General features: G+C 46.3%; 1 protein-coding gene across 1 annotated transcript in view; it reads right to left on the bottom strand.

Moving 5' to 3' along the window:
• Positions 1-590: 590 nt before the first annotated feature.
• Positions 591-18,261, bottom strand: part of Slc22a2 (solute carrier family 22 member 2) — a 31,890-nt gene continuing 14,219 nt past the window's right edge. The window contains exons 6-11 of the mRNA XM_015498617.2: positions 16,906-17,012; positions 15,497-15,711; positions 13,405-13,513; positions 12,590-12,702; positions 9,401-9,500; positions 591-790 (exon numbers count right to left, since the gene is read on the bottom strand). Of these exons, the coding sequence (XP_015354103.1) occupies positions 724-790; positions 9,401-9,500; positions 12,590-12,702; positions 13,405-13,513; positions 15,497-15,711; positions 16,906-17,012 (711 nt within the window). The 3' untranslated portion in view covers positions 591-723. The remainder of the gene's footprint in view (positions 791-9,400; positions 9,501-12,589; positions 12,703-13,404; positions 13,514-15,496; positions 15,712-16,905; positions 17,013-18,261) is intronic.

The following is an 18,261-nucleotide window of genomic DNA, read 5'->3' as shown; positions in this document are numbered from 1 at the left end:
GAGAGCTAAATTTTCTTTTTTTTTAAATATTAAAAAGCCAATAGATAACGTTTAAGTGAAAGATCAAGAATTTTTTACTAGGCCAAAAAGTTATCATCTGTGATTTGACTTGTGCCAACTGTGTTCTCCATTGAACTCTGCTGAGGATCTTTGATGGAGGGCAGACATTGGTGCTTATCCGGCACAGATACAGAAGGACTTACTGTGGACTCAAGCTGTATTCTGAATCTTTTATTTGAATTTCTTTTCAAGTCTATCCTAGATAATAATCAATGTATTCAAAAATTTCTTCACCTATGATCCTGCAAGGCCCTATTCAAAGTTCTCGACATATTCTGGTCCACTTAATATCGCTTTGGGTGTTTTATCTCCTTAAGAAAACAAAATCTCTTCTCCCAACTTCTATTTGGTTTCCTTTGTCCACAGTTCCCCTGTGTATTTTGGTTTGATGTTGTGGGAAAGGAATCAAATAAAGAAATAAAAAGTTAGAAAAAAAATTCCAGTGAGTCAATGGGTGTCATCCTGGGAATGCTGAGAACAGAGTGTCTCGGCAGGATGGTCTGCGGGTGGGTTTTTACACAGCAGAGCCACAAATTCTGCTGGCCATAGGTCTACAGGACAGAGCCCAAGCACAAGTCCAGCTGAACTGCCCGGCCGAGGTGGGTGAAGAAATCTCTGCTTCTGGTTTTGTCATCATCACAGCCAGGCTGGGCAGCGCCCTCCTTAGTTCAGTGGAACGTCTGATTTCTTGATTTGGAGGTAAATCACTTTTTCTTTATTTTTCCTTGGTCTGCAGTAAGAAGTAAAATTGGAGAGGGGAGAAAGAAATTATGAGGAGGCTAAAAACCAAAATTAAGTGGATAATAAATGACACAAAAAAATCAGTGTAGGATTTGTCCAGGATTGGTTTTGCCGCACATTGAGTGGTGATTCTCATTTAAAAAAAGGATGGAGCTTTGTCAATAGCTAATAGAATGGGTGTTTAAAAACTCTCCTCTAGAAGTGGAACTGGCCTAAGTAAGTTCCCTTTTTAGGGTGTTCTGTCTTCCTCTGAAATAGAGAATGCAATAAATATTAAATTAACTTAAATCTGTTAAAAATGATGATTGCAAAATTCACATACTATTATCAGTTCTTACACAAACATTGAGAAATTATTTCTACAAGGTTCATTTACATTTTAGTTGTTATGATGAGTGAAGAATACAAGGAAAACAGCTGCCCAGACTGAAGTTTTCTCTTCATTTTTCTCTGTGAATGCCAGGATGTTGCTGATGCTCATTGGAAAAATGCTTTTTTTGTTCATTGTGCTGTTCCAAGCCCAACCCTTTGCAAATGTCCTTCCTTATAGTCATATTCAATCTGGTGTTACCTGCCCTGAGGACTCAGCTCCCACAGAATTCCCCTTCAGAATTCATGGATCAGTCCAACCAGACATGGGATTAGCAGAGGCTCACCAAATCACCCCACGGTGCAGGAAACCTCTCAGGCTCCAGGTGGGGAGACACACAAATCTACTGAGCTTCCATAGTCTCCAGGCCCAAAAGAGCAGCAAGAGTATCAATAACAATAGCAGCATCAACAACCACAGCAACAGCAACAGCAGCAACAAAAATAAAAGCAAAAACAACAGCATCATGAACAAGAGCAGCAACAGCAATAGAAGCAACAGCAGTGGTAGCAGCCATAACAGCAGCAACAACAAAAATAGCAGCAGCAGCAGCAGCAGCAGCAGCAGCAATAGCAGCAGCAACAACAGCATCAATATCAACAGCATCATCAGAAGCAATGGCACTAACAACAACAGCATTAGTAGTAGCAGCAACTGCAGCAGTAGCAGCATCAATAACAATAGCAAAAGCCACAACTACAGTATCATTAACAACTGCAGCAACAATAACAGTATTATTAACAATAGTGACAACAATATCAGGGGCAACAGCAACAATAGCAACAGCATTAAGAGCAGTGGCACCATCAGCACTAGCCATCACACCAATAATCACAGCAGTTTCAGCCACAGTAGCAGCAGCAGTAGCCGCCGTAATTGCAGCAATAGCAGCAGCTACAATAGTAGCAGCAGTGGCACCGTCAGCAGCAGCCACAGCAGCAATAATAGCAACATCAGTAAAAGCAGCAGCAACATCACCAGCAACAGGAGTAGCAACAGAAGCACCACCAGCAGCAATTACAATAGATGCAATGGCAAAAGCAATCACAGCAGCAGTAATAACAACAGCATCATCAATAAGAGCAGCAATACCAGTGGCAGTAGCAACAATATCACCTTTGATGGCAACAGCAGCAGCAACAACAATACCATCATCATCAGCAATAGCAGCAGCAGCAAAAATGGTATCTTCAACAAGAGCAGCAGTACCAACAGCAGCAGTGAAACTAACAACAATAACACCATTGATAGCAGCAGTAGCAGAAGCAGCAACAATAATTATAGCATCAGCAACAACAGCAGCAAAAACAATAGCGTGATCAGCAGCAGCAGTTATAACACCAGCAAAAGCATCAGCAATAATAACAGCAGCAACAGCAACAGCAGCATCAATATCAACAGCCTCAGCAGTGTCAATGGCACTAGCAACAACAGTAGCAACAACAGCATTAATAGTAACAGCAACAACAGAAGCAATAGCATCAACAACTACAGCAGCAGCAACATCAACAGCAGCATCAGCAGCAATACCAACACCAAAACCAACAACTACAGTATAATCAATAACTGTAGCAACAATAGCAGCATCATTAACAACAGCAACAACAACATCAGGAGCAATATCAACAATAACAACAGGAGTGGCAATATCATCAGCAGCTATAGCACCAATAACCCCAGCAGCTTCAGCAATGGCATCAGCAATGGTAGCAGCCATAAGAGCAGCAATAGCAGCAGCTACAACAGCATCAACAATAGCAGCAGCTACAACAGCATCAACAATAGCAGCATCTACAGCAGCAGCAACAATAGCAACAGCAATAACAACAGCAGCAGCAACCATGGCACCAACAACCATGGCAGCAACAACAGCAACAGCAGCAGTAGCTACAGCAGCATCACCAACAGCAGCAGCAATAGCAATAACAGCAATAATAGCAAAAACAATAACTATGGCAGCAATAATAGCAGCAATATCAACTGCAGCAACAGCACCAGCAATAGCAACAGTAACCACCAACACAGCAGCAGCAGCAGCAGCAGCATAATCAAAAACAGCAGCAGTACCAACAGTAGCAGTGGCAGTAGCAACAATAGCAGCATCAACAGCAACAATGACAGCAGCAGCACCAGCAGCAGCAGTCACAGCAGAAATAGCAGCAGCAGTACTGAGAGCAGAAACAGCATTGAAATCAATAGCAGGGGCAGCAGTAACAGCAGCAATAGCCCCAGAAACAGCAGCAGTAGTAACAACAGCAGCAGCCAAAACAGCAGCATGAACAGCCATAACAGCCTTCACAGCAGCAATAGCAGGAGATACAACAGCAGCAGCAACAACGGCAGCAACAACAGTAGCAGCAGCTGCAGTAGTATCTACAGCAGCAGCAACAGCAGCAGTAACAATAGTAACAGCCATAACTGCAGCAACAGCAGCAGCTACAACAGCAGCAACAGCAGCAGGAACAGTAGCAGCAGCAGCAGCAGCAGCAGTAACAACAATAATAGCCATAAAAACAGCAGCAGCACCCATGGTAGCAACAACAGCAACAGTAGCAGTAGCTACAGCAGCATCACCAACAGCAGCAGCAATAGCAATAAAAGCAATAATAGCAAAAACAATAAACATGGCAGCAATGATAGCAGCAATATCAACTGCAGCAACAGCACCAGCAACAGCAACAGTAACCACCACCACAGCAGCAGCAGCAGCAGCAGCATAATCAAAAACAGCAGCAGTACCAACAGTAGCAGTGGCAGTAGCAACAATAGCAGCATCAACAGCAACAATGACAGCAGCAGCACCAGCAGCAGCAGTCACAGCAGAAATAGCAGCAGCAGTACTGAGAGCAGAAACAGCATTGAAATCAATAGCAGGGGCAGCAGTAACAGCAGCAATAGCCCCAGAAACAGCAGCAGTAGTAACAACAGCAGCAGCCAAAACAGCAGCATGAACAGCCATAACAGCCTTCACAGCAGCAATAGCAGGAGATACAACAGCAGCAGCAACAACGGCAGCAACAACAGTAGCAGCAGCTGCAGTAGTATCTACAGCAGCAGCAACAGCAGCAGTAACAATAGTAACAGCCATAACCGCAGCAACAGCAGCAGCTACAACATCAGCAACAGCAGCAAGAACAGTAGCAGCAGCTACAGCAGTAACAGCCATGACAGCAGCAACAGCAGCAGCTACAAGAGCAGCAACACCAGCAAGAACAGCAGTAGCAGCTACAACAGCAGCAACAGCAGCAGAAGCAACAGTAGTAACAGCCATGACAGCAGCAACAGCAGCAGCTACAATAGCAGCAATAGCAGCAGGAGCAATAGTAGTAACAGCCATGACAGCAGCAACAGCAGCAGCTACAACAGCAAAAACAGCAGCAGCTACAACAGCAAAAACAGTAGTAACAACAGTAGCAGCAGCTATAGCCGCAGTAACAATGGCCTCAGCATCTTCAACATAAACAGCCTCCATAGTAGGAATGGCATCAGCAACAACAGCAGCAACAACAGCATCAGTAGTAACAGCAACGGCACCAATAGCATCAGCAACAACAGCAGCAGGAACAGCCATAACAGGAGCAGTAACAACAGCAGCAATATCAACAGCAACAGCAGCAGCAGCAGCAGCAGCAGCAGCAGCGGTAACAACAGCAAAACCAACAACAGTAGTATCCTCAATAACTGTCGCAACAACAACAGCATTATAAACAATTGCAACAGCAACATCAGGAGCAACAGTAACAACAGCAACAGCATTAACAGCAGTGGCACCATAATCAGCAGCCATAGCACCAACAACCACAGCAAGTTCAGCAACAGTAGCAGCAGCAGCAGCAACAGCAGCAGCCACAATGGCAACAATAGCAGCAGCTACAATAGCAGCAATAGCAACAGCAGAAGCAGCAATGGCAACATCAGCAGCAGCCACAGTACCAACTACCACAGCAGTTTCAGCAACAGCAGCAGCAGCAGAAGTAGCCGCCATAACAGCATCAATAGCAGCCACTACAACATCAGCAACAACAATGGCATCAGTGATAGCAGCAGCAACAGCAGCAGCAAAAACAACCACAGCAGCAACAATAGTAGTAGTCACAGCATCATCAACAAAGGCAGCAATAGCAACAACAGCAGCAGCCATAACAGCAGTGGTAGAAACAGAAGCAGCAGCTACAGCACCAACAACCACAGCAGCAATAGTAACAGCAGCACTAACAGCAGCAACAACAGTATTAACAATGATCACAGCAGGAATGACAGCAACATCAACAGCAGAAACAGCACCATCAACAGCAACAGCAACCACCAAAGCAGCAGCAGCAGCAGCAATGACAATAGCTGCAACAGCAAAAGCAATCATAGCAGCAGCAGCAGCAGCAGCGGCATCATTAATAAGAGCAGCAGTACCAGTGGCAGCAGTGGCAGTAGCAACAGCAGCAGGAACAACAATAGCAGCAGCAACAATGGCAGCACCACCCCTAGCAGCAGCCAATGGCAGAAACAAAAGCAGCAACATGAGCATTGAAATCAACACAACAACAGTGGCAGTATAAGCAGCAGCAACAAGAACCACAGCCACACGGACTGACTGTTGTCTACATGCCCACAACTGCACGGGTGCTTCACCACCTTGTTCCACGGGTGAGCCTGGCCCTCAGAGGGCATGGAGAGTGTGGACTCTGAAATCCAGTTGCAAGGATGAGAACTGTGGCTTTGTCACTTGGTGACTGTGACTCTGGGCATGTCCTTTAATGTCTCTGTGCCTGGGTTGCTTTCAGTCGTCAGTGGGGTTACTAATAATACCTATTTCATAGGGGTGTTATGAGGATTCAATGAGGGAGTACTTGGAAAGGCCTTGGCAAGCAGTAGTTGAGAGGATCACAGGCCATAATTTTAGCCAGTGTTCTCCTGTACAGAGAAGGCAGCAGGCTCACAGGTGAGCTGCAGAACACATTAGCGAGACAGGCACATTCTTCACTGGCATGAGCCTCGTGCCCTTGGGCCTGAATGCCCTGGGTAGTGGGGGAGTGGCTCCTGCCTTGCCCTGTTCTCCATGTCTACGAGACTGTTCCTACGGTCCACTCTGGTGCCAACTGTGGTCTATCCTCCTCCCTGTGGACACCTTGCCTTCTACCCTCTCTCTTGCCCTGGGGGCCTCAGGATTATGGCCTGTGATCCTCACTGCCGTGCATGACCGCCTGCCTGACACTGAGCTGGCTGAGAAAAGCTCAGAAGGACCCCAATAGCAATGCTGCAGCAGGACTCTGCATTTACTCCAGGAATATTTGGAGAGCTCCTGCTCTCAGGGTGCCAGGGCCCATCCTTAGCTTCAGGGTACAATAGGGCACAGGAATACTCTGTCCTAAGGTAGCGGTGGTGGGGGTGGGTGCTTGTGTGCGCGGAAGGAGCATGGAGAAGGGCCTGGCCTATGTTAAGAGCTTCAAACTCAAATACTCACATGAGCCAGGCAGATGATATGTGTGTGCTACACACAGGACAGCAGGAAATGGTGGGGACTATGGCCTAGCACCGAGGACTTTCCCTGTGGAGAGCAGTGCCATCATCCAGCTGCTGTGACGGCAATAAGAGGAAAAGCCTGCTGGGGGTAACCAAATCTGGCTTTCCAACAGATCATGGAAGCCCAGTTCATGTGGAATTTCCCACTTTAAAATACACTGTGAGGGCCAAAAAAGGCATTTGAGAACCTGGTGTCCTGGGGGCTGCAGTGTGTGCCAATGTGACCCCTTTGAATTCTCAGATAACGTTCTAGGAAAAGCGTCAGACCCCTGTGATTCAGCAACATTTTGCCCATGTACTGGAGAGGCTCATGTGAGGGTTCAGTGGAGGGAAGTCAGTTTAGCTCATGGCACCCACAGCCAAAAATGGAGAGGACAAAGATTAAAATGTCTTAATGCACCATAAAACAGACTTATGGAGAGGGCATCATGTGAGTTTCTCTTTATTTAGACTTTTTAAGTTTGCTTTTGAGTAGGTTCATATTGTTTAAAATCCAGAAATTACAAAAAGATATGCATTGAAATTCTCCCTCATATCCATATCCTATAGCTGCCAAATACATAGACACAATGTTATGGTTCTTGCCCATTATTCCAGAGATTCAAGTAAACACAGATGTATGTGTATGTGCATATATATACACACATATATATACACATACACATACATATACATATACATATAGCAGTACCCCTTGTCCTTGGGGGTACATTCCAAGCCTCCAGTGGATACCTGAAACCACAGACATACTGAACATATATGCTCTTTTTCCTATACATAGATACCTATAATAAAGTTTTGTTTATAAATTAGGTGTAATAAGGGATTCCTTCTTACCAGATCTATTAAAAATCTTAGCATATTTATTATTTTTTTCCTCTCCTTATTAAGTTGAGAACTTTTACCTTTTCACTTAAAGGAAGTATTTTACAATTTCTCTTTGGAAGGTCCAATTTTCCAGCATACAACTTCAGGAACATTATTAAGTAAAATAAGGGTTCCCTGAACACAAGCACTGCATACCTTGACAGTCCATCTGATAACTAACTGAGATGACTAATGGGTAGGTAGCATCTATGACAGAGATACTGTGGACAAAGGAATTATTCATATAATGAATGTGAGATTTTATCACAAGAGGCACGTGCAAGATTTCATCATGCTAATCAGAACAGTATGTAATGTGAAATGTATGAACTGTTCATTTCTGCAACTTTCCACTTAATATTTTCATACTGTGATGGATGGTAGAGGATCACAGGTAATTGAAACTTTGGGAAGTAAAATCATGTGTTTAGGGGGGGGCTTCTATCTATCTATATACCTAACATTTATCTATCTTCAGTTATCAATCAATCTATATTAGGGGGTTAATTCACTGATTGGGTTAAGGATCTCATAACCCATTCATTTTACCTCTAAGCTTTCCTAAATTGTCTCATACATGAGCTTTTGGGGAACATCTAATATCTAAACCATAACATATACTTTCACCATTTTTAGTAATACTTTGCATGTTTATATATTTACATTGTATTTCCACAAATAATAAAATACCTACTTTTCTATGTGTTGCTTTTTTTTTTTTTTTGCCATTAGTGGTACAATTTGAAGAATTTCCTTATCGGTGTATCATAGTTGACTTCCATTTTTTAAATGGCTGTATAGTAGTTTGTCGAATGGAATCTTATAATTTATTTAACCAGTCTCCCAACTAATGTGCATTTAGGTTGTTTCTAATCTTTGTAACATAAAAAATGCTTTACTGATTGATTGTGTCATTTTGTTCACGTAAATTCTGAGCAGGTAGAATTGCTAAGTTTAAGGACATGCACATTTGTCATCATGACACTTGTCACAGATTTCAAATCTGTGTTTCTATGAGCAATGCCGGAGGCTGCCTCTCCCCCAACTCTCTCTTGAGATATCAGGCTCCAGGAAAGGTGATCTGGGACAATCCAAGTGTCTTAGTGCAGTGTACATCTGATCATGAAGGAGACTGAGCAATTCTCGTGTATTTAAGACCTGTTTGGATTTCCTTTTTGCTGCATTAGCTGCTCAGGTTCTTTGCCTATTATCTCAATTGAGTGGTTACTACTATGGATTTGTTAAGGCTCTTTCTATGTTCAGGAAATTAGCCCTCTATGGAGTAGTGAATATTTTCTCTATATTTGACTTTTTTTTTGGTAGCATGAATTGAACTCAGGAGCACTCTACCACTGAGCTACATCCCCAGCCCTTTTTTGTATTTTATTTAGAGACAGGGTCTCACTGAGTTGCTTAGTGCCTTGCTTTTGCTGAGGCTGGCTTTGTACTTGTGAGCCTCCCTCCTCAGCCCCCGGAGCTGCTGGGATTACAGGCGTGAGCCACTGCGCCGGGCGGCCATTTTGTTTTTATGATAGATTTTTGATGCAGATTTTTTAAATTTTTGTGAATGCAAACAAATGAATCTTTCTTCTCTGAGTCTTGGATTATTATTATTTTTGTCATATTTAGAAAAACCTTCCTTCTCATGAAGGTATAAAGGAAACTTCCTGCAGTGTATTCATTTTTGTATTTTCTTTCTTCTTTAATGTTTAAGCCTTTGTTTTAGCTTGAATTTATCCCACAGTATGGTATGAGTCACAGATTCAACCTCATCTTTCTCTCCAACTGGGTAGAGTTGTCCCAAAACATTTATTGAAAAGTTCACTCGGGATCCCAGCTGCCTACCTTTGCATGTTCTCAGCCTCCTCGATGGTCTCAGGCAAAGCCTTCCCTTTGGTCTCTGGAAGCAGCAACACCAATCCTCCAGCAATCAAGCCTATCACAGCTGGAAGACAACACGCAAATCACATTAGAGATTGAAAGGCAGAACCCTGTAATTAGAGCTCCCCTTTGTCTGTCTTCTCCCCCCTCTCTCCCGGTCCTCCCGTGGTGTTTTTTTATATATTTATTTATAGATTCCTTTGCCGTCTTGAATTGCCTTATTTTCCATCATAAATATTGTGCCAATTCCAAATGCCATTGGATGACCGTTCCTTTTAGGGAAATGAAATACTTAACATTTGGAGTCAAGTTTATTCTAGGCAAGAGGACATGGCCACAATACTAAAAGTCTTTGGAGTTAGAAAATAACTCTGAGAAAAGAACCTATGAAAAAAGAACATAACTGTGCCAATATAAAGCACTTGGTAAGGAAAATAAGTCAGAAAACTTGGACCACTACCAGCAAATAAAGTCATGAGTCACGTATCACTGCCCAATAGGATTGAGAAATAGAGTTAGGCCATTTAGTCCAAGTTCAGGGGCTTGCTAATTAAGTCCCCAGGGTTCTTTCTTCTTCGTCTCTAGTTGTAATCTTTAGTAACAACCATAGTTGTCATTAGTTGATAGTTTTGTTTCTTTAAGTTCTGATAAAAGTTTGGGTCTTTTATGATTTTATGTTTTTTCATAATAGAATGCAGGAAGTGGGATGTGGATTCTTTGCTAGTTTGGGACTGGCAAAGCACTGTCTGCTAGATTCCATTTTTACCCTCAAAAAATGGTGAAAATGGATACCACAAGGCCCTTCCACAGAAGCACAAGCCCTAGCACTGAGCACCTGGTCACACTCTGACTTCCTCACCAGTCTGTGGACCTTGGGAAGTTCTGCAATCGCTCTGACCCTCTAATTTCCCTTGACAAAATATCTACATCACAGGCTTGTTATGAGGTTGAAATGAGTTAATATTTGACAAGCACTTAGAAGAATGCCTGTTCCTGGTGTGAACTAGGGACATGGTCACTAAATAACTAACCTCTTTAGCTCTCCCAAACCTCCCAAATTTAGTAGTTACTGTATTGCAAAGAATGCAAGCAGGAAACACACCCAGCTGGCATCTGAACCTCTGAAGAGAGAATTCCGATGAACAATAGATTCATCAGATTTTCCATTTAGCATTGTATGTTCACAAAGACAAGATAATGAACCGGGATACGCATCATCTATTTTTGCAGGGCGCCTTCAACCAGGATTCCCAGGGTTTTGATCTTCAGACTTCTTAGGTGGCTGCTTAACAGCTATTTCAAGTCCACCATTAGCACACTAGTATTGTATTTCCTGCTAGCTGCCAAATTAAAGGTTGGTGAGGGAAGGAAATCACACTTTCAAAAGTAAAATTGGGATTGTCTGAGTTAGAGTGGAGGGTGCAATGCAGACACCGGGCTGGGGGCACAGCTCAGCGGGAGGGCTCTTGCCTATCATGTGTGAGGCCCTCTGTTTGCCCCCCAGCACTGTCAAAAAAAAATAAAAAAGGTAATTTGGGTGTGGTGGCATGTACACGTAGTCACAGATACTTGGGAGGCTGAGGAAGGAGAGTCAGTTGAGCTCAGTAGACCAGCCTGTCGCACAGCAAGACCCAGAAGGGAAGGGAGGAAGGAGGGAAGGGAGGAATGAGCGGTTACACTTCCTTCCCCAGGGAAGGCGAAGCATAAGCGAGGGTCAACAGCGGCTCCCAGGCCTGGATTTTGTGTTGCTGTGTTAAAAAGCAGTTAGAGAAACATGTGACATCTTTTATATTAAAATATTCTCCTGACCCCTCAGTCACCCACTGTCCACCTAAGGGAGTGGCCGAGGTTGACATGCCTCTAACTCCTTCTCTGAAGGAGTCCAGAGGGTGTGAGGGCACTTCTTCAGAGGAAGAGGGGCTCTGGGACAGTCCCTCAGCCGGCGTTGGGGAGGGAGGATCTGGGCCACGTGTGTGCCTTCAGCAGTGCCAGCAACACGGGGCCAAGCCTTGGTTGTCTCAGGATAACGAGCTGCGTCTGTCGGCCCTGTCCATCCTTCTGTCATGATATCGGGGTGGGAGGAATTCACTGTCTCAAGGGGGAGGCCCACGGATGGTCTGTGGCTTCTGCGACAGACACAGAGCAGATGAAGCCCAGTTTCCCCCCAAATCCCTCGAACAGGGAAGAGACAAACCAGGGCAAGCGTGTGGGGGCGGTGATGTGCAGCACAGGAGAGAAGTCGGAGGTGCTTCCCTGGGCCCACCAGCAGGTGGGAGCTTAGCCCCTCTCCTCCAGCCCAGTTATGTCCTGTGTGCCCCCAGGAAAGGGGCACTCAGCCAGGTACAGGAGGCCTGAGTGGGTCCTTCAGGAGACTGAAAGGGGTGCGCCAAGGTGTCAGTTAACGTGTGCGCACGAATCTGAAACAGCGTCCACATCTCACGTGTCTGGGGACACCTGTTCCATGGCCTGCAGCTGTGGGGAACCGGCAACGACACGAATGAATGTGGGTGCCGGACCCCAGGACCCTTCCAGGCTTCGTGTTCAGCATCCCATGGATTCGCCCAGGCACCTTCCATCCTGTGGGCAGGGGGTGGGCAGGCGGGGCTCAGTGCCTGTGTTCTCTACTGTCCCAGCGCCACTGGCGTGGGGAAGGGGAGGCACTGCCCAGCTCCTGGAGTCCAACAGCCCTGGGGGTGGGCGGGGTAGTGCCCTCAGGCTGGCCACCACCAAAGCACTTTCTTCCTTGTGGATTTTGTTTCCTCTGTGTTTTGGAAATTGCCATATGCAGAATCTTACCTGCCTTTCTTTGAACTAGTGAAATAAAAGGGCTTTGTGTTTTAGGGCTACCAGGCATGGAGTCAGGAAGGGTCAGCTCTCTGACCAAGACCTGGAGGGGTGGGGGTCAGTGGAGAGAGCTGGGGGTGCTGCAGGGAGACGGCCTCCTGCCCCCCTCCTGTCTTCAACTCTATCTCTGAGGCAGGAGTCCCATGCGTGAGTGTTGGTTGTGACCAATAGTTTACAAAGGCTAGTATTACTAATTAGCATACCAACAATGTCACAAATCTCTAGTAACTAGTATGGACTAATGGGCATGGTGCCTGTGTCCAGGTAGAGAGATGGGGTTGTGCTCAGCCCTCTATGGGGATTTCTTACCAAACACCACCAGCGGGAGCTCAAGCCAGACCTCAGTGAGGCGGTAGACCAGGAACGGCGTGAAGATGCCACCAATATCACACATGGAGGAGCAGACCATGACGCCCAGGTTCCTGAAGTGCAGGAAACTGATTTACCACGGGAGGATAGTGATCTCCCACCTTCCCTGAGGACCCTCCTTCCCCAAAGCATTAAATGTCCAAAACCCGAGAAGTATGGCCATGTTCTTCCCTCCCTCCCCCTAGTCCTTTCTCCGCCCCCTTCCTCTATCGAGGTACCAGGGATTGAACCTACTAGGCAAGTGCTCCACTCTTGAGCTATATCTGCAGTCCTCAAAAATTTTTATTTTGCCACAGGGTCTCTCACTCAGTTGCCCAGGCTGGCCTTGAACCTGCCATCCTCCTGCCTCAGCTTCCCACATCACTGGGACGATGGGCGTGCACTACCCCGCTCGCTGCTCACATTATTTTCAATGCACACAGACGGTGTCTGCACACAGTTGGCTTCGTAACCCATCCTGCTCACCGACTTCCGGGCGGGAGGAGCAGCTTGACCTTGCCCTTCCATCGCCCTCCTCCCTGCCCTCACTCCTCCGGCCACCTGGTGCGCCCTCTCTTACAAGCCCTGTCTACTGTTCGCACCACAGCCTCTGGACGCTGCCTGCCACCTGCCTGTAAGTGTGAAGGGTGAAGAGCTGGCCCAGCTGCTGCCTCTCTGTGCCCACCTTCCCAACACCATGCTTTCAAAAGCAGAGTGTCCCTGCTGTGCCCAGGCAGTTCTAGCCAGAAAACAGGACTCACAGCCGTCCCGCTCACCTAATGAATGTGGGGTACAGCTCAGCGTTGACCAGGCACACCATCTCATAGGCCATGGTGATCCCCATCCTGCCCAGACACGCGACGGCGACCCTCAGCCCCTGCAGATCTGTGGGGGACAACGCACCACTCACACACTGCACATGAGCCCTCAGCCCCAGAGGGCTCCAGAGCAGGCTTGTGTGGAGACCTTCCAGGTTCAGAAGGGGCCGGGGAGCAGGGGTGCTTTACCGAGTCAAGGCCATGGCAGCAGCTCCCCGGGTCTGTGTTGACCTCACACGTGATTCTAAGACTCTTTTAAAAACCTGACTATTTTTCTAAAGGTGGTTTTATGTTCAGAGCGAAATTAAGAGGAAAGTACAGAGATTCGCCATCACACCTCAGCCCCAAGTGAATGTGGCCTCCCCCATTATCAGAGCACCTCACAGAGGGGAACGTTGGGTTGTGAGCAACCTGCAGTGACACGACACTGTCACCCACTGTCACCCCAGTCCATCGTTCACATTAGGCCTGGGAGTCACTCTTGGTGGTGACCATCCCGTGGGTCTGGATAAATGTCTGATGACACATGTCCACTCCTGCACAGAGATTCTCTCTGCCTCCCAGAGTCCCCTGCCCTCTGCCCATCCAACACCCCCTGCTCCCTGGCCACTTCTGATCTTCTATGTCTGCCCATTTTGCCTCCAAGACTCTGACCGCTAGACCCCCGTTGTGAAGGGCAACGGTGCCTCAGCAGTTCCCAAAGCTGGGTCCACGTTACGGAGGTTACCCCAGAGAAACCGCAACGCTTGGGCATATTGTAAATAAGTGCTACTCAGGGAAGGAGTTGAACAAAGCTTCACATGGCTGAAGGGATTCTGATCCTCAGGAAAGAGTACGTCCTAAGGCAAGAATCGTTTATTGATGGCACTTATTGGAGGGAGTTTCCCCAGAAGTCCTGGAACAAGACTTTGACCTTGGGCCTGCTCTCCCCAAAGCCCAGGCTCCCTGCTGCGGGTCAGCTTTGAAGCCGTAGTGCAACGTCTCACATCGTCTCTTGTTCCGTCACCTCAGGTGTGACTGCCTGACATCATTGCTCTTATTTCTTTATTTCTATTTTTTTATTTAAAAATTTTTCTTCTTTTTTTTTTTTTTTGTTTGACATGATTATAAAATCTAATTTGGTCCCTAGTACTTCCCCTTCCCTCCCTCCCTCATTCCCTTCCCCTCTACTCAACTCATCTTTCTGATACTTATTTTTTTTCTTTAACTTTTTTTAGTTGCAGATGATCACAATGCCTTTATTTTATTCATTTTTATGTGGTGCTGAGGCTTGAACCCTGTGCCTCACACAGGCTAGACAAGCACTCTACCGCTGAGCCACAACCCCAGCCCCTCGGCTATTTACTTTTATTTCAGTTTTTTTGAAGTGGGTTTCCTGTGGATATACATGATGATGGAGTTCACTGTGGCATATTCATATACGTGCCTTGTACATAGGGAAGGCAGCTCAAATTCCTTCCACGGGTCTTCCCTTATCCCGTCCCTCCTCAACCCCCCCTTAATCCCCTTCAGCTAATCCACTGATTTTTTCTTCTATTTTGATAAAATCTCCCTTTTCCTTTCTCTCTCTCTCTCCCTCTCTCTCATCTCTATCTCTATCTCCATCTCTCTTTTACCCCTTATTTTTGACTAGTTTTTTCATATCAGAGAAAAAATTTGGCTTTTAGTTTTTTGGGATTGGCTTATTTCACTCAGCATGATAATCTCCAGTTCCACCTATTTACTGGAAAAATGCCATAATTTCATTCTTCTTTATGGCTGAGTCATACTCCATTGTATATATATAACTACATTTTCTTTACCCATTCATCTGTTGAAGGGCACCTAGGTTGGCTCCATGGATTGACTACTGTGAACTGTGCTGCTATAAACACTGCACATCACTCTTAAGAGCAGGTTGGCCATATGGGTTTGCTCAGAAAAATCCTGAGTATTTCCCTTTGTCTTTCCAAATAGATGTGAGATAAAATACATGGACTTCCTATCACAGGGTTTTGACCCTCCCTCTTAAGGCCTTGGGGACAAGCCCTCAGGTTGTCCTGAAACTTACCATCAGGGATAAAAATGGAAGCTAGACAGGCCACCCCTGCCACCATGTTTGACACAGCCCAAGGATATCGCCGACCGATGCGGTCAATGGTGAGGATGATGATGAAGGCCGCTGGGAATTCAACAAGAGCAGAGTAGAAGAAATCCAGGTAGACATTGTCCCCTGCGAGGCCCATGTGCATGATAAGGCCCTGGTAGAGAACAGAGCCCGTGAACCTGGACAGAGGGGAGAGCCAGAGTCAAGCGGAGCACCACACACACCCCAGAAAGGAGAGGCTTCTGCAAGAACCGTAGTGGATGGCAGGGAGCCTTTCCCTCCATCCCATCTCTCCGACACCAGTGGGTCTGCCTCAGTGCTGGCTGTGACCAGGGAACAAGGAAAAGGGAAGCACTGGGATGGTCCCTATGAGCGCCAAGGATGTCTTAGCCAAGCGATTTACTAGCAAAACTGTCTGGGGTCATTAGTGGTTGTGGATCCGTCCTCTTTGTGGTCTTTGAAAGCAGTTGGGACCAAGAGGAGTGATTACTTAATTCAAGCCTCAAGAAACAGAAGACCAAACGAGCACCCCTCCCGTCCCCAGGATTTCTCTTCTGGCCTAAGGGTTCTAGTTTTGTTGACTTGAAACAGCCATCTCATGTAATGGAAACACAGGGGCGATGGGGGGGGGATGAAAGGTCAGAAAGGGAAGGAAGGCGGAGGAGGCCAGATCTCCAAGCCGCCTTTCCTGTGCAGTGTTGTGACAAGCTTTGCCTTTGTCACTGGTGATGAGTCTGCAGGGGATGCTGCAGGTCCCCGTGCTCTGAGCACCTTTCTAGGAAAGGCCCAGCTCGAAGCCCTGAGCAGCCCGTGGGTGGCCAACAGGGCCTCGTCCGAGTCAGAGGACCGTGGAACCCCTGGATTATTCTTGTTCATAAGTTTATTCTTTTTCTTTTTTTTCTCCAGGAACAAAAAGAAAAAAGAAATGTCTCTTTGCTTGCCAGCCCTGGACTCCTGCAGAGGTCCACACCCCTCTGCAGTTCTCTTACACCAGCTGTGCTCAGGTTGGCAAGTGTTTGAATCACCTGGAGAATTTAAGAACTCTTGGCTACTGGGCACTACCCCAGACCATTTAAACCAGTTTCTAAAGACGAGGGTCTGCAGTGGCATCTTCTAACTCCCCGGAGATGCTAATGAGCAGCCAAGGTCGAGGCCGAGCAGACCTTGCTAAGCCCTGGGAGCCCACGTCTGCTTTGGTGAGAACAGTGTTATCAGGGAAACCTCTCCATGAGCCACACGTCCCTGCCCCCTTCAATGCTAACACTGGATGAGGTCATGTTTTGAAGGTGTTCTTGTTCCCGCCCCAATTGTGACTGTGATTCAATGCATTTAGGGGAATTTTAAAGCAAAAACAACAAAGAAAAATGTCTTACCAGTTGTACATTAAGATCAAAGTATGCTTTCTTATCTGAGGGGTTCTGACCAAGTCAAGAAAGGAGGGATTCAGCTTCTCGCCCACTTCCTCCTCGGCTCTCAGCCTCTAAGCAAATGAACAATAAAATTGACTTCCTCTGTTTAATGACAGGGTCCCTGTCCCAGGGAGAAGTAACCATAATACCCTCACTTCCTGTGTCCACCATGTGCCCAGTCCTACTCTAAGAACTTCTTACTTTGATGTAGTCTTTATAAAGACCCTGAAGTTAGGGCCTATTTTCCACCCATTTTATGGAAGAGGAATACATAAGGAATACTGAGAAGTTAGGCAAATCATGGTGTGTATTTAAAGTGACATCATTTGTAAGGCATCCTGGGGTATTGCCAAGGCCCAGGCCCATGACCCTCAGGGCTGAGGGTGAAGTAACTGGTCACCCATCTGGATCCCTCATGTGGCCTGTCAGGCAAGTCTCTTTGGGACCTTGACATTCAGACCAGCATCAGCACTGGCTGGAGTTTCTTAGAAATAAAAGATCTAGACTATGGAACAACCAGCTGACATGTCCATCAACTGACAAGTGGATGCAGACGGTGTGGTCTATACACAATGGAGGGTTATTCAGCCAAAAAGAAAAATGAAATTATGTCATTTGCATGAAAATGGATGGAATTTGAGAACACAATGTTAAACAAAATCAGCCAAACTTAGAAGATTGAGGGTCCTATGAGGGAAGCTACAGAGGAGAAGGTAGAAGAAAGATGTATGGAGGGGAGGGTCTTATGAAAATTGAAGGGTGATCAGTAGAGTAGAAGAAAGCAATAAGGGAGAGGAGGGAGGGAAGGGAAAAACGAAATATGGGGAATGATATGGGCCAGATTACATTGTTCCATTGTGTGCATGCATGAACATGTGACAACGAACCCTACCACTACGTACGACTGTAATGCACCATTAAAAATATGGAACAAAATAATAAAGTAACAAGAGATGGATGGGGATGTGCATTTTCACAAGGTCCCCAGGTGACTGCACACAGGATGTAGTTAGTACATGACGTGTTCAACTCTGGAAGAACGTGGTCACTAGGTGGCGGAGCAGGGACTCTCCATTCCACTGCCTCCTTCCCAAAAGGGATGTGACAGCCTGTGAGAGAAGAGAGCATGAGCAAGACTGGCAGTTACCAGATGGTCGCCATGGTCTGAATGCCATCTCTGGTGGGACAGTGACTCCCCTGTGACTGACGCCCTGGTCAGTCACTAAAAGAATCTAGAACCTAAGAGTTAGTGCCACCTGGTCATTAGTGGAAAAGAAGATGCATTTCCACCACCCAGGAACAGGGACGAAGAGAAGGAAA

The sequence above is a fragment of the Marmota marmota genome, unplaced genomic scaffold (genome assembly GCF_001458135.2).
Source record: "Marmota marmota marmota unplaced genomic scaffold, marMar, whole genome shotgun sequence".
NCBI lineage: Eukaryota > Metazoa > Chordata > Mammalia > Rodentia > Sciuridae > Marmota > Marmota marmota.
Note: the sequence above shows the minus strand (reverse complement) of the source record. Positions and strands in the feature narration are given on the sequence as shown.